The sequence below is a fragment of the Lagenorhynchus albirostris genome, chromosome 3 (genome assembly GCF_949774975.1).
Source record: "Lagenorhynchus albirostris chromosome 3, mLagAlb1.1, whole genome shotgun sequence".
NCBI lineage: Eukaryota > Metazoa > Chordata > Mammalia > Artiodactyla > Delphinidae > Lagenorhynchus > Lagenorhynchus albirostris.
Window position 1 is genome coordinate 58,544,159 of NC_083097.1, and position 15,720 is coordinate 58,559,878.

General features: G+C 39.7%; 1 protein-coding gene across 4 annotated transcripts in view; it reads left to right on the top strand.

The window, feature by feature from the left end:
• HEXB (hexosaminidase subunit beta) overlaps positions 1-15,720 on the top strand; it is a 42,160-nt gene that overhangs the window by 11,526 nt on the left and 14,914 nt on the right. For 3 of the 4 annotated variants that reach the window (XM_060143120.1, XM_060143122.1, XM_060143121.1), the window contains exons 4-5: positions 2,875-2,921; positions 3,197-3,307. The exons of the other annotated variant lie outside the window; for it this stretch is intronic. In XM_060143120.1, the coding sequence (XP_059999103.1) occupies positions 2,875-2,921; positions 3,197-3,307 (158 nt within the window). The remainder of the gene's footprint in view (positions 1-2,874; positions 2,922-3,196; positions 3,308-15,720) is intronic. 4 annotated transcript variants of the gene reach the window in all.

Here is a 15,720-nt window from a genome sequence, read left to right on the forward strand (position 1 = left end):
TTCTATGGCTGAATAATATTCCGTTGTATATATATATATATATACCACATCTTTATCCATACATCCATTGATGGACAGGTTGTTTCCATATCTCGGCTATGGTAATGCGGCAATGAACATAGAGGTGCATATATTTGGGGGGTTAGAGTTTTGTCTTCTTTGGATAAATACCCAGAAGTAGAATTGCTGGGTCATGTGGTAGTTCTAGTTTTAGTTTTTTGAGGAACCTCCATACTGTTTTCTGTAGTGGCTGCACCAATTTACATTCCTGTGAACAGTGCATGAGGGATCCTTTTACTCCACATCCTCAGCAACCCTTGTTCTTGTTATTTCTTGTGTTTTTGAGAACAGTCATTCTAACAGGTGTGAGGTGATATGTTACTGTGTTTTTTTTTTTTTTTTGCGGTACGCGGGCCTCTCACTGTCGCGCCCCTCCCGTTGTGGAGCACAGGCTCCGGATGCGCAGGCTCAGTGGCCATGGCTCACTGGGCCCAGCCGCTCCGCGGCATGTGGGATCTTCCCGGACCGGGGCACGAACCCGTGTCCCCTGCATCGGCAGGCGGACTCTGAACCACTGCGCCACCAGGGAAGCCCTACTGTGGCTTTGATTTGCATTTCCCTGATGGTTAGTGATGTGGAACACCTTTTCTTATATCTGTTGGCTATTTGTAGGTCTTCCTTGAAAAAATATCTGTTCACATCTTCTACCCATTTTTTAATTGGATTGTTTGTTTTTTTGCTATTGAGTTGTATGAGTTCTTTATATATGAACCCCTTAACAGATATATGATTTGCAAGTATCTTCATCCTTTGGTAGATTGCCTTTTCATTTTTCTTGGAGGGGGGAGATAAAGGGCTGTCATTCATTCATTCATTCATTCTGCACTGGGTCTTAGTTGCAGCACGTGGGATCCTCTTTTTGGCATGCGGGATCCTTAGTTGCAGCATGCAAACTCTTAGTTGCAGCATGCATGTGGGATCTAGTGCCCCGACCAGGGATCGAACCTGGGTCCCCTGCATTGGGAGCATGGAGTGTTACCCACTGACTGGACTACCAGGGAAGTCCCAGATTGCCTTTTCATTTTGTTGATGATTTCCTTTGCTGTGCAGAAGCTTTTTACTTTGGTGTAGTCCCACTTGTTTATTTTTGCTTTTGTTTCCTTTGCTTTTGGTGTCACATCCAAAAAATTAAATCTTTTTTTTTTTTTTGCGGTCCGCGGGCCTCTCATTGTTGTGGCCTCTCCCGTTGCGGAGCACAGGCTCTGGACGCGCAGGCTCAGCGGCCATGGCTCACGGGCCCAGCCGCTCCGTGGCATGTGGGATCTTCCCGGACCGGGGCACAAACCCGTGTGCCCTGCATCGGCAGGCGGACTCTCAACCACTGCACCACCAGGGAAGCCCAAATCTTTTTTAAATGTTTGGTAGAATTCACCAGTGAAGCCTTCTGGTCCTAGACTTTTGTTTGTTGGGAGATTTTTGATTACTGATACAATCTCCTAGTAATCAGTTTGCTCAGATTTTCTGTTTCTTCATAATTCAGTCTTGGTAAGTTTTCTCTCTCTCAGAATATATTCATTTCTTCTAAGTTGTCAGATTTGTTGGCATATAGTTTGTCATAGTAGTCTCCTGTGATCTTTCGTATTTCTGTGGTATGTTGTCACATCTTCTCTTTCATTTGACTTTGAACTACAGGCAAACCTTGGAGATATTGTGGGTTTGGTTCCAGACCACTGCAGTAAAGTGTCTATCTCAATAAAGGGAATCACACAAATTTTTTGGTTTCCCAGTGGATATCAAGGTTATGTTTACACTATACTGTAGTCTTTTAAGTGTGCAATAGTATTATGTCTAAAAAAAACAAGGTACATACCTTAATTTAAAAATACTTTATTGCTAAAAAATATTGATCATCATCTGACAATGCAGAGTTGCCACAAACCTTTGATTTGTAAAAAATGCAGTATCTGTGAAGTGCAATAAAATGAGGTATGCCTGTATTCTTTTATTTTAAATTTATGTATATATTTTTAAATTTATGGCTGCATCGGATCTTAGTTGTGGCACGCGGGATCTTCGTTGCGGCGTGCGGGATCTTTCGTTGCGGCTCATGGGTTTCTCTCTAGTTGTGGCGTGTAGGTTTTCTCTCTCTAGTTGAGGCACGCGGGCTCAGTAGTTGTGGCACACGGGCTTAGTTGCCCCGCAGCATGTGGGATCTTAGTTCCATGACCAGGCATTGAACCCGCATCCCCTGCATTGGTCCAGTGGGTTCTTTACCACTGGACCACCGGGCAATTCCCTATGCCTGTATTCTTAGGTTAAAATTTTCCTTGGCAATATAGTTGTCAGCTAGAATGATGAATTTTGGTAAAGTCAAGGCCAGATAGAGGAGTTGGCCTGTAATATAGAGAACAATGCACTTGAATAAAAAATGGTCAGGAGATAGTCTTTGCAGGTATAAATAAAACACTGTAAGTTGGGCCTTTATCTATAGTTTCATGGTGTTTTCTGAGCCTCTTTGCCCTCTGTTAAGTTTAGGTACTTCTAAAGTGCCTATACTATTTTATGATAAAAGTTCTTTCTTACAGTGCTATAAGTTTATTAAGGAACTGGCATTTTGTTTTATTAAATCACTATTTTGTGTTTATCGTTCAGACAAAACCAAGGGTATGGGTACAATGAAGTAAAGCATTTTTATTAGATGGCACAGGGATTTTTTTAAATTGAACTTTGATTTTGGAAAATATGTTACAGGGTATATGTATAACATTTAATTTTATTTGCCTTTTCTGCTTATGGTTCTGTGTACGGATAATACATCTTTTATTGTCTCTTTTATAAATTAATGCAATAAATTATAAATTTTACTTTCCCTAGGTTTAGAGACCTTTAGCCAGTTAATTTATCAAGATTTTTATGGGACTGTAAGTATGATTATTTTATGTTCCTAACATTATTGGGTAGATATAATACTATAGGAAAAATATAAACTTTTTAGCTATTTATTACTTCTTGAATGTTTTTTCTCCCCTAGTGTGTATCTTATCTGGTAAATGTATATTTCACACTTTTTGTTGGTTTTAAATTAATCTTTTATCCAATACTTGCATAGATAGGTATAATTTATTTATTACATAAATAAAATGAGTACACATTTTATGTAAGACAAAATAAATAAAAATTTTCTTTTGTCTTTTAGTTCACTGTCAATGAATCCAACATTGTAGATTCTCCAAGGTTTCCTCATAGAGGAATTTTAATTGATACATCCAGACACTTTCTGTCCATTAAGAGTATTTTTAAAACTCTGGTAGGTAATTATTTTATTTTAATCCACTGTCTATTCTGAAGATGTGTCCTTTAATGTTGTTACTTTACGTTGGTTACATATGCTGTTGTGCAGGTTGGAACAGGGGATTCATTTTCCATATACTAAGTATAAGCACTGGGCTTTCTTCCCTCCCTCCCCTGGGAAGTATATTTCCTCTACTGAGAAGTGGAGGCTCCCTTAGGGAATCACTCTCTTGTTTTCATTGGGGTGGGAGAGGGGCTTAACCAGTATTCAGTCAGCATTGTTAAGAGAAAGACTCAGTTTTAATAGTGCCCACTGGCCCTCTGTGAATCATTTGTCAAATCATGGGTCTAGACTTCTGGTTAGGAATATATGGTCATTGTACCTCTAGTTGTTTTTAATTTTGTGATCTCCACTTACTTTTTTTAAAGTGGCCTAGAAAGGAATCTGAGAGCAGCTTCATACCTAAAGAAGTGTTGCAAAGGAATATGGAACTTCAGGTGGTGGGAGCTTGGGGGCAAGGTAGACATTAACTATTTTCTCTTTTCATTGGTTCATCCCCACCATCACTGCCAGTTTGTAGGGATCGGGAGGTTTTCTGGCCATGTTTTTCTGCACCTTCACCTGATCATTTATGAACACACTATGTTATAAAAAAATTATTTTTATGTTTACATTAAAACCCTGAATTTCTTTCTCCAAAAGACATTATTGTAATTTTTATGAAAGAAATATATGCTTAGTGTAAAGAGTTTGAACATAGATACGCATAAAATAAGTAGCGATCCCATAATTTCATTTACCAAAGATTGACATAAATTTTTATGTCCCATTTATCTCATTTTAAACTTAAAAAATGAATACCTTAACGTATAATATGACTTCTTTTTTTTTACGGAAATATAGTTGACATACGACATTATGTTAGTTTCAGGTGTACTAAACCATGATTTGACATTAGCATACATTATGAAACGATCATCATAAGTCTAGTATCCATCTCTCCCCATACAGAGTTATTACAATATTATTACATCCCCTTGACTTATTTATTGTATAGCTGGAGGTTTGTTCCTCTTAATCCCCTTCACCTATTTTCCCCCACCCCCTTACCCTCCTCCCTCTTGCCAACCACTCTGTATTTATGAATCTACTTTTGTTTCATTTTGTTTTGTTTTTTAGATTTCACATATAAGTGAGATCATTGATATTTGTCTTTCTCTGTCTGATGTATTTCACTTAACATAATATCCTCTAGATTTATCCATGTTGTCACAAAGGCAAGATTTCATTTTTTTATGGCTGAGTCGTCTCTGTGTGTTTTGATTGGAGAATTTAGTCCAATTACATTTTTTTTTAAGAGCCAATCATCTTTTAAATTTTTAAAAAATATTTGTTTGGTTGCACTGGTCTTGGTTGCAGCAGGTGGGCTCCTTTAGTTGCATCTCGCAGGCTCCTTAGTTGCAGCGCGGGACTTCTTAGTTGTGGCATGAGAACTCGTATTTGTGGCATGCATGTGGGAATCTAGTTCCCTGACCAGGGATTGAACCCGGGCCCCCTGCATTGGGAGCTCAGAGTCTTAACCACTGTGCCACCAGGGAAGCCCCAGTCCAATTACATTTAAAGTAATTATTGATGGATATGTACTTACTGCCATTTTGTTAATTGTTTGGGGATTGTTTTCATAGTTCTTTTTTGTTCCTTTCATCATCTTTTGCTCTTGTTCCCTTGCCATGTGATGACTGTCTTTAGTGTTACGTTCGGATTCCTTTCTTTGTGTGTGTACCTATTAATAGGTTTTTGGTTTGTAGTTAACTGTGTGTGTGTGTATCTCTCTATATATAGAGATACACATATACATACATATATATGTATAGTTTTATATACGTGATTAGGTTATATATACATGATTATTGTAAGTTGACGATCTCTTAAGTTCAAACATTCTAACAGCCCTACGTCTTTACTCCACCTCTCACATTTAATGTTTTTGACATCATATTTTACATCTTTTTGTTTTCTGTATCCCTATGCTACTTATTGTGGATATAGATGATTTTTATTACTTTTTAACCTTCCTACTAGCTTTTTAGATGATTGACCTACTACTACCTTTACTGTATGTTTGCCTTCAGCAATGATATTTTTCCTTCTGTAATTTTCATATTTCTAGTGGTGGTCTTTTTTTTTTAACATCTTTATTGGGGTATAATTGCTTTACAATGATGTGTTAATTTCTGCTTTATAACAAAGTGAATCAGTTATACACATACATATGTTCCCATATCTCTTCCCTCTTGCGTCTCGCTCCCACCCTCCCTATCCCACCCCTCTAGGTGGTAACAAAGCACCGAGCCGATATCCCTGTGCCATGCGGCTGCTTCCCACTAGCTAGCTACCCTACGTTTGTTAGTGTGTATGTATCCATGACTCTCTCTCGCCCTGTCACAGCTCACCCTTCCCCCTCCCCATATCCTCAAGTCCATTCTCCAGTAGGTCTGTGTCTTTATTCCTGTCTTACCCCTAGGTTCTTCATGACATTTTTTTTTCTTAAATTCCATATATATGTGTTAGCATACAGTATTTGTCTTTCTCTTTCTGACTTACTTCACTCTGTATGACAGACTCTAGGTCTATCCACCTCATTACAAATGGCTCAATTTCATTTCTTTTTATGGCTGAGTAATATTCCATTGTATATATGTGCCACATCTTCTTTATCCATTCATCCGATGATGGGCACTTAGGTTGTTTCCATCTCCGGGCTATTGTAAATAGTGCTGCAATGAACATTTTGGTACATGACTCTTTTTGAATTTTGGTTTTTCTCAGGGTATATGCCCAGTAGTGGGATTGCTGGGTCATATGGTAGTTCTATTTGTAGTTTTTTGAGGAACCTCCATACTGTTCTCCATAGTGGCTGAACCAATTCACATTCCCACCAGCAGTGCAAGAGTGTTCCCTTTTCTCCACACCCTCTCCAGCATTTACTGTTTCTAGATTTTTTGATGATGGCCATTCTGACTGGTGTGAGATAATATCTCATTGTAGTTTTGATTTGCATCTCTCTAATGATTAATGATGTTGAGCATTCTTTCATGTGTTTGTTGGCAGTCTGTATATCTTCTTTGGAGAAATGTCTATTTAGGTCTTCTGCCCATTTTTGGATTCGGTTGTTTGTTTTTTTGTTACTGAGCTGCATGAGCTGCTTGTAAATTTTGGAGATTAATCCTTTGTCGGTTGCTTCATTTGCAAATATTTTCTCCCATTCTGAGGGTTGTCTTTTGGTCTTATTTATGGTTTCCTTTGCTGTGCAAAAGCTTTGAAGTTTCATTAGGTCCCATTTGTTTATTTTTGTTTTAGTTCCATTACTCTAGGAGTTGGGTCAGAACGGATCTTGCTGTGATTTATGTCATAGAGTGTTCTGCCTATGTTTTCCTCTAAGAGTTTGAAAGTGTCTGGCCTTACATTTAGGTCTTTAATCCATTTTGAGCTTATTTTTGTGTATGGTGTTAGGGAGTGATCTAATCTCATACTTTTACATGTACCTGTCCAGTTTTCCCAGCACCACTTATTGAAGAGGCTGTCCTTTCTCCACTGTACATTACTGCCACCTTTATCAAAGATAAGGTGTCCATATGTGCATGGGTTTATCTCTGGGCTTTCTGTCCTGTTCCATTGATCTATCTTTCTGTTTTTGTGCCAGTACCATACTGTTTTGATTACTGTAGCTTTGTAGTATAGTCTGAAGTCAGAGAGCCTGATTCCTCCAGCTCCTTTTTTCGTTCTCAAGATTGCTTTGGCTATTCGGGGTCTTTTGTGTTTCCATACAAATTGCGAAATTTTTTGTTCTAGTTCTGTGAAAAATGCCAGTGGTAGTTTGATAGGGATTACATTGAATCTATAGATTGCTTTGGGTAGTAGAGTCATTTTCACAATGTTGATTCTTGCAATCCAAGAACATGGTATATCTCTCCATCTATTTGTATCATCTTTAATTTCTTTCATCAGTGCCTTATAGTTTTCTGTATACAGGTCTTTTGTCTCCTTAGGTAGGTTTTTTCCTAGATATTTTATTCTTTTTGTTGCAATGGTAAATGGGAGTGTTTTCTTGATTTCACTTTCAGATTTTTCATCATTAGTGTATAGGAATGCCAGAGATTTCTGTGCATTAATTTTGTATCCTGCCACTTTACCAAATTCATTGATTAGCTCTAGTAGTTTTCCGGTAGCATCTTTAGGATTCTCTATGTATAGTATCATGTCATTTGCAAACAGTGACAGCTTTACTTCTTCTTTTCCGATTTGGATTCCGTTTATTTCCTTTTCTTCCCTGATTGCTATGGCTCAACTTCCAAAACTATGTTGAATAATAGTGATGAGAGTGGGCAACCTTGTCTTGTTCCTGATCTTAGTGGAAATGCTTTTAGTTTTTCACCATTGAGGACGATGTTGGCTGTGGGCTTGTCATATATGGCCTTTATTATGTTGAGGAAAGTTCCCTCTATGCCTACTTTCTGCAGGGTTTTTATCATAAATGGGTGTTGAATTTTGTCAAAAGCTTTCTCTGCATCTGTTGAGATCATGTTTTTTCACCTTCAATTTGTTAATATGGTCTATCACGTTGATTGATTGGCATATATTGAAGAATCCTTGCATTCCTGGAATAAACCCCACTTGATCATGGTGTATGATCCTTTTAATGTGCTGTTGGATTCTGTTTGCTAGTATTTTGTTGAGGATTTTTGCATCTATGTTCATCAGTGATATTGGCCTGTAGTTTTCTTTCTTTGTGACATCCTTGTCTGGTTTTGGTATCAGGGTGATGGTGGCCTCATAGAAGGAATTTGGGAGTGTTCCTCCCTCTGCTATATTTTGGAAGAGTTTGAGAAGGATAGGTGTTAGCTCTTCTCTAAATGTTTGATAGAATTCGCCTGTGAAGCCATCTGGTCCTGGGCTTTTGTTTGTTGGAAGATTTTTAATCACAGTTTCAATTTCAGTGCTTGTGATTAGTCTGTTCATATTTTCTATTTCTTCCTGATTCAGTCTTGGCAGGTTGTGCATTTCTAAGAATTTGTCCATTTCTTCCAGGTTGTCCATCTTATTGGCATAGAGTTGCTTGTAGTAATCTCTCATGATCTTTTGTATTTCTGCAGTGTTGTTACTTCTCCTTTTTCATTTCTAATTCTATTGATTTGAGTCTTCTCCCTTTTTTTCTTGATGAGTCTGGCTAGTGGTTTATCTATTTTGTTTATCTTCTCAAAGATCCAGCTTTTAGTTTTATTGATCTTTGCTATTGTTTCCTTCATTTCTTTTTCATTTATTTCTCATCTGATTTTTATGATTTCTTTCCTTCTGCTAGCTTTGGGGTTTTTTTGTTCTTCTTTCTCTAATTGCTTGAGGTGCAAGGTTAGGTTGTTTATTCGAGATGTTTCCTGCTTCTTAAGGTGGGCTTGTATTGCTATAAACTTCCCCCTTAGAACTGCTTTTGCTGCATCCCATAGGTTTTGGGTCGTCATGTCTCCATTGTCATTTGTTTCTAGGTATTTTTTTATTTTCTCTTTGATTTCTTCAGTGATCACTTCGTTATTAAGTAGTGTATTGTTTAGCCTCCATGTGTTTATATTTTTTTACAGATCTTTTCCTGTAATTGATATCTAGTCTCATGGCATTGTGGTCAGAAAAGATACTTGACACAATTTCAATTTTCTTAAATTTACCAAGGCTTGATTTGTGACCTAAGATATGATCTATCCTGGAGAATGTTCCATGAGCACTTGAGAAAAATGTGTATTCTGTTGTTTTTGGATGAAGTGTCCTATAAATATCAATTAAGTCCATCTTGTTTAATGTATCATTTAAAGCTTGTGTTTCCTTATTTATTTTCATTTTTGATGATCTGTCCATGGGTTAAAGTGGGGTGTTAAAGTCCCCTACTATGAATGTGTTACTGTCGATTTCCCCTTTTATGGCTGTTAGTATTTGCCTTATGTATTGAGGTGCTCCTATGTTGGGTGCATAAATATTTATAATTGTTATATCTTCTTCTTGGATTGATCCCTTGATCATTATGTAGTGTCCTTCTTTGTCTCTTCTAATAGTCCTTATTTTAAAGTCTATTTTGTCTGATATGAGAATTGCTACTCCAGCTTTCTTTTGGTTTCCATTTGCATGGAATATCTTTTTCCATCCCCTTACTTTCAGTCTGTATGTGTCTCTAGGTCTGAAGCGGGTCTCTTGTAGACAGCATATATAAGGGTCTTGTTTTTGTATCCATTCAGCCAATCTGTGTCTTTTGGTGGGAGCATTTAGTCCATTTACATTTAAGGTAGTTATCGATATGTATGTTTCTATTCCCATTTTCTAAATTGTTTTGGGTTCGTTATTATAGGTCTTTTCCTTCTCTTGTGTTTCTTGTCTAGAGAAGTTCCTTTAGCAGTTGTTGTAAAGCTGGTTTGGTGGTGCTGAACTCTCTCAGCTTTTGTTTGTGTGTAAAGGTTTTAATTTCTCCATCAAATCTGAATGAGATCCTTGCTGGATAGAGTAGTCTTGGTTGCAGGTTTTTCTCCTTCATCACTTTCAGTATGTCCTGCCACTCCCTTCTGGCTTGTAGGGTTTCTGCTGAGAGATCAGCTGTTAACCTTATGGGGATTCCCTTGTGTGTTATTTGTTGTTTTTCCCTTGCTGCTTTTAATATGCTTTCTTTGTATTTAATTTTTGACAGTTTGATTAATATGTGTCTTGGTGTATTTCTCCTTGGATTTATTCTGTATGGGACTCTCTGTGCTTCCTGGACTTGATTATTTCCTTTCCCATATTAGGGAAGTTTTCAACTATAATCTCTTTAAATATTTTCTCAGTCCCTTTCTTTTTCTCTTCTTCTTCTGGAACCCCTATAATTCGAATGTTGGTGCGTTTAATGTTGTCCCAGAGGTCTCTGAGACTGTCCTCAGTTCTTTTCATTCTTTTTTCTTTATTCTGCTCTGCAGTAGTTATTTCCACTATTTTATCTTCCAGGTCACTTATCCGTTCTTCTGCCTCAGTTATTCTGCTATTGATCCCATCTAGAGTACTGTTAATTTCATTTATTGTGTTGTTCATCGTTGCTTGTTTCATCTTTAGTTCTTCTAGGTCCTTGTTAACTGTTTCTTGCATTTTGTCCATTCTATTTCCAAGATTTTGGATCATCCTTACTATCATTATTCTGAATTCTTTTTCAGGTAGACTGGCTATTTTCTCTTCATTTGTTAGGTCTGGTGCATTTTTATCTTGCTCCTTTATCTGCTGTGTGTTTTTCTGTCTTCTCATTTTGCTTATTTTACTGTGTTTGGGGTCTCCTTTTTGCAGACTGCAGGTTCGTAGTTCCCGCTGTTTTTGATGTCTGTCTCCAGTGGCTAAGGTTGGTTCAGTGGGTTGTGTAGGCTTCCTGGTGGAGGGGACTAGTGCCTGTGTTGTGGTGGATGAGGCAGGATCTTGTCTCTCTAGTGGGCAGGTTCACGTCTGGTGGTGTGTTTTGGGGTGTCTGTGGCCTTATGATGATTTTAGGCAGCCTTTCTGCTAATGGGTGGGGTTGTGTTCCTGTTTTGCTAGTTGTTTGGCATAGGTTGTCCAGCACTGTGGCTTGCTGGTCATGGAGTGAAGCTGGGTGCTGGTGTTAAGATGGAGGTCTCTGGGAGATTTTCGCCATTTGATATTATGTGGAGCTGGGAGGTCTCTTGTTGGCCAGTGTCCTGAAGTTGACTCTCCTACCTCAGAGGCAGAGCCCTGACTCCTGGCTGGAGCACCAAGAGCATTTCATCCACATGGCTCAGAATAAAAGGGAGAAAAAGTAGAGAGAATTAGTAGAAGTATGAAGAAAGAAAGAAAGAAAGGAGGGAAGGAAGGAAGGAAGGAAGGAAGAAAGAAAAGAAAGAAGCAAAGAAGGAAAGAAGGCAAGAAGGAAAGAAAGGAGGGAGGGAGGGAGGAAGGAAGGAGGGAAGGAAGGAAAATAGAAAGAAGATACAGTAAAATAAAATAAAGTATAATAAAGTTATTGAATTAAAAAATAATTATTTAGGGAAAAAAAGGGACGGATAGAACCTTAGGACAAATGTTGGAAGCAAAGCTATACAGACAAAATCTTACACAGAAGCATACACATACACCCTCACAAAAAGAGGTAAAGGGGAAAAAATCATAAATCTTGCTCTCAGAGACCACCTCCTCAATTTGGGATGATTCGTTGTCTAAAGGCGGGAAGGAAGGAAGGAAAGAAAGAAAGAAAGAAAAGAAGGTAAAGTATAATAAAGTTATTAAAATTATAATTAATTATTAAGAAAAAAATTTTAAAAAAAACCATGGACGGATAGAACCCTAGGACAAATGGTGGAAGCAAAACTATACAGAGAAGATCTCACACAGAGGCATACACATACACATTCACAAAAAGAGGAAAAGGGGAAAATATCATAGATCTTGCTCTTGAAGCCCACCTCCTCAATTTGGGATGATTCGTTGTGTATTCATGTATTCCACAGATGCAGGGTACATCTAGTTGATTGTGGAGCTTTAATCCGCTGCTTCTGAGGCTGCTGGGAGGTGTTTCCCTTTCTCTTCTTTGTTCTCACGGCTCACAGGGGCTCAGCTTTGGATTTGGCCCCGCCTCTGCGTGTAGGTCGCCAGAGGGCGTCTGTTTTTTGCTCAGACAGGACGGGGTTAAAGGAGCCGCTGATTCGGGGGCTCTGGCGCACTCAGGCTGGGGGGGAGGGAGGGGCACTGCGTGCTGGGCGGGCCTGCGGTGGCAGAGGCCAGCGTCACGTTGCACCAGCCTGAGGCCCGCTGTGCGTTCTCCGGGTGAAGTTGTCCCTGGATCCCAGGAACCTGGCAGTGGTGGGCTGCACAGGCTCCGTGGAAGAGGGGTGTGGGTGGTGACCTGTGCTCGCGCACAGGCCCCTTGGTGGCGGCAGCAGCAACCTTAGCGTCTCCTGCCCGTCCCTGGGGTCCATGCTTTTAGCCGCGGCTCACTAGTTGTGGTCTTTTCTGCTTAGAAAAGTCTTTTTAACATTTCTTGTAAAGTTGGTTTCGTGGTGCTGAACTCTTCTAGTTTTCACTTGTCTGTAGAACTCTATCTCTCCTTCAACTTTGAATGATAGTCTTGCTGGGTAGAATATTCTTGGTTGTAAGTTTTTTACCTTTCATCACTGAATATGTCATGCCACTCCTTCTGGCCTGCACAGCTTCTCCTGAAAAGTCAGCAGACAGTCTTATGGGAGTTCCCTGGGAAGTAACTAGTTGCTTTCCTCTGGCTGCTTATCAGATTCTCTGTCCTTAATTTTTGCCATTTTAATTGCAGTGTATTTCAGTGTGGTTGTCTTTGGGTGACCCTGTTTGAGATTCTCTGTCTTCCTGGACTGTATGTCTGGTGTTTTTTTCCAGATTAGGGAAGTTTTCAGCTATTATTTCTGAAATACAATCTCTGCCCCTGTCTCTCTTCTCCTTCTGGGACCCCTATAGTGTGTATGTTATTATCCTTGATGTTGTCCCAGAGGTCTCTTACACTATCCTCATTTAAAAATTTTTTCTGTTCAACTTGGCTGATTTCCACTACTCTGTCTTCTAGTTTGCTGATCTGTTCCTCTCTATCTACAGATCTATTATTGATTCCATGTAGTGTATTTTAAGTTTCATATACTATATTCTGCAGCTTTTTGGTTCATCTTTATGTTTTCCAGCTGTCTATTAAAATTCTGTGTTCATTCATTCTTAGGTGCAGCGAGCATCTTTATGATCATTACCTTGAACTCTTTTTTGGGTAGATTGTGTATCTCTACTTCGTTTAGTTCCTTTTCTGGAGTTTTGTCTTGTTCCTTTGTTTAGAACATATTCCTCTGTGTCCACATTTTGCCTAATTCTCTGTTTATTTCTGTGTATTAGGTAGGTCAGCTACATTTCTCAATATTGCAGAAGTGGCCTTATGTAGGAGATGTCCTATGGGGCCCAGCAGTGCACTCCTCTGTGGTCACCAGAGCCACCTCTAGGGGTGTCCCCTATGTGGGCTGCGTGGGCCCTTCTGTTGTGGTACGGCTGACTACTACGAGTACACTGGTAGGTAGGGCTGGCCCCTGGACCAGTTAGGTGGCTGTCAGGCCCCGCCTCCTATGGTGGCTGCTGCCCTGTGGGTGGGCAGAGCTGGGTCTTGGGGCAGCTGGCTATGGGGACCACGGTTCCTGGGACTGGTGCTGGCCTGTTGGTGGGCAAGTAAGCCCCTGGCTGATAGTCTAGAGGGAGGACTCCAAGATAGCACTTGACAGCACCACTGTCCTCGTGGTACAACAAGCTCCCCGAAGTGGTTCTCTCCAGTGTCTTTGTTCCCAGGGGGGAGTCCCAGTTGTCTCCTGCCTCTCTGAGAGGCTAGATCAGCAAGTGGGTCTGACCCAGGCTCCTTACAAATTACTGCCTCTGACTTGGGACTCAGAGCCTGTAAGGTTTTACATGTGTTTTGTTTTGTTTTTTAATTGGAGGATAAATGTTTTACAACGTTGTGTTAGCTTCTGCTGTGCAACGAAGCAAATCAGCCACATGTATACCCATATCCCCTCCCTCTTGGATCTCCCTCCTGCCCTCCCCATCCCACCCATCTAGGATATCACAGAGCACCGAGCTGAGCCCTCTATGCTATACAGCAGGTTCCCACTCGCTATGTTTTACACATGGTAGTGTATTTATGTCAAACCTAATCTCCCAATTTGTCACACTGTCCCTTTCCCCTCCCTCTGTCCACATGTCTGTTCTCTATGTCTACGACTCTATTCCTGCCCTACAAATAGGTTCATTTGTACCATTTTTTTCTAGATTCCACATATATGTGTTAATATATGATATTTGGTTTTCTCTTTCTGGCTTACTTCACTCTGTATCACAGACTCTAGGTCCATTCACGTCTCTACAAATGACCCAATTTCGTTACTTTTTATGGCTGAGTAATATTCCATTGTATATATGTACCACATGTTCTTTATCCGTTCATCTGTTGTTGGACATTTAGGTTGTTTCCATGTCCTGGCTATTGTAAATAGTGCTGCAGTGAACATTGGGGTACATGTGTCCTTTTGAATTATGGTTTTCTCAGGGTATATGCCCAGTAGTGGGATTGCTGGGTGGTATGGTAGTTCTATTTTTAGTTTTTTAAGGAACCTCCATAATGTTCTCTATAGTGGCTATATCAATTTACATTCCCACCAGTGTGCAAAAGGGTTCCCTTTTCTCCACACCCTCTCCAGCATTTGATGGTGGCCATTCTGACTGGTGTGAGGTGATACCTCATTGTAGTTTTGATTTGCATTTCTCTAATAATTAGTGATGTTGAGCATCTTTTCATGTGCCTCTTGGCCATCTGTATGTCTTCTTTGGAGAAATGTCTATTTAGGTCTTCAGCCCTTTTTTTATTTTATTTTTTATTTTTTGCGGTATGCGGGCCTCTTACTGTTGTGGCCTCTCCTGTTGTGGAGCACAGGCTTCGGACGCGCAGGCTCAGCGGCCATGGCTCACGGGCCTAGCCGCTCTGTGGCATGTGGGATCTTCCTGGACCGGGGCACGAACCCGTGTCCCCTGCATCGGCAGGCGGACTCTCAACCACTGTGCCACCTGGGAAGCCCCGCCCATTCTTAAATTGGGTTGTTTTTTTGCTGTTGAGCTCCATGAGCTGTTTGTATATTTTGGAGATTAATTCTTTGTCAGTTGCTTTATTTGCAAATATTTTCTCCCATTCTGAGGGTTGTCTTTTCGGTTGTTTATGGTTTCCTTTGCTGTGCAAAAGCTTTTAAGTTTCATTAGGTACCATTTGTTTATTTTTGTTTTTACTTTCATTACTTTAGGAGGTGGGTCAAAAAAGATCTTGCTATGATTTATGTCAAAGAGTGTTTTTCCTATGTTTTCCTCTAAGAGTTTTATAGTGTCTGGTCTTACATTTAGCTCTTTAATCCATTTTGAGTTTATTTTTGTGTATGGTGTTAGGTAGAGTTCTAATTTCATTCTTTTACATGTATCTATCCAGTTTTCCCAGCACCACTTATTCAAGAGACTGTCTTTTCTCCATCATATGTTCTTGCCTCCTTTGTCATAAATAAGGTGGGCATATGTCTGTGGGTTTATCTCTGGGCTTTCTATCTTGTTCCATTAATCTATATGTCTCATTTTGTGCCAGTACCACACTGTCTTGATTACTGTAGCTTTGTAGTATACTTTGAAATCGGGGAGCCTGATTCCTCCAGCTCCATTTTTCTTTCTCAAGATTGCTCTGGCTATTTGGTGTCTTTTGTGTTTCCATACAAATTGTAAAATTTTGTTCTAGTTCTTTGAAGAATGCCATTGGTAGTTTGATAGGGATTGAATTGAATCTGCAGATTTCTTTGGGTAGTATAGTCATTTTCACAATATTGATTCTTCCAATCCAA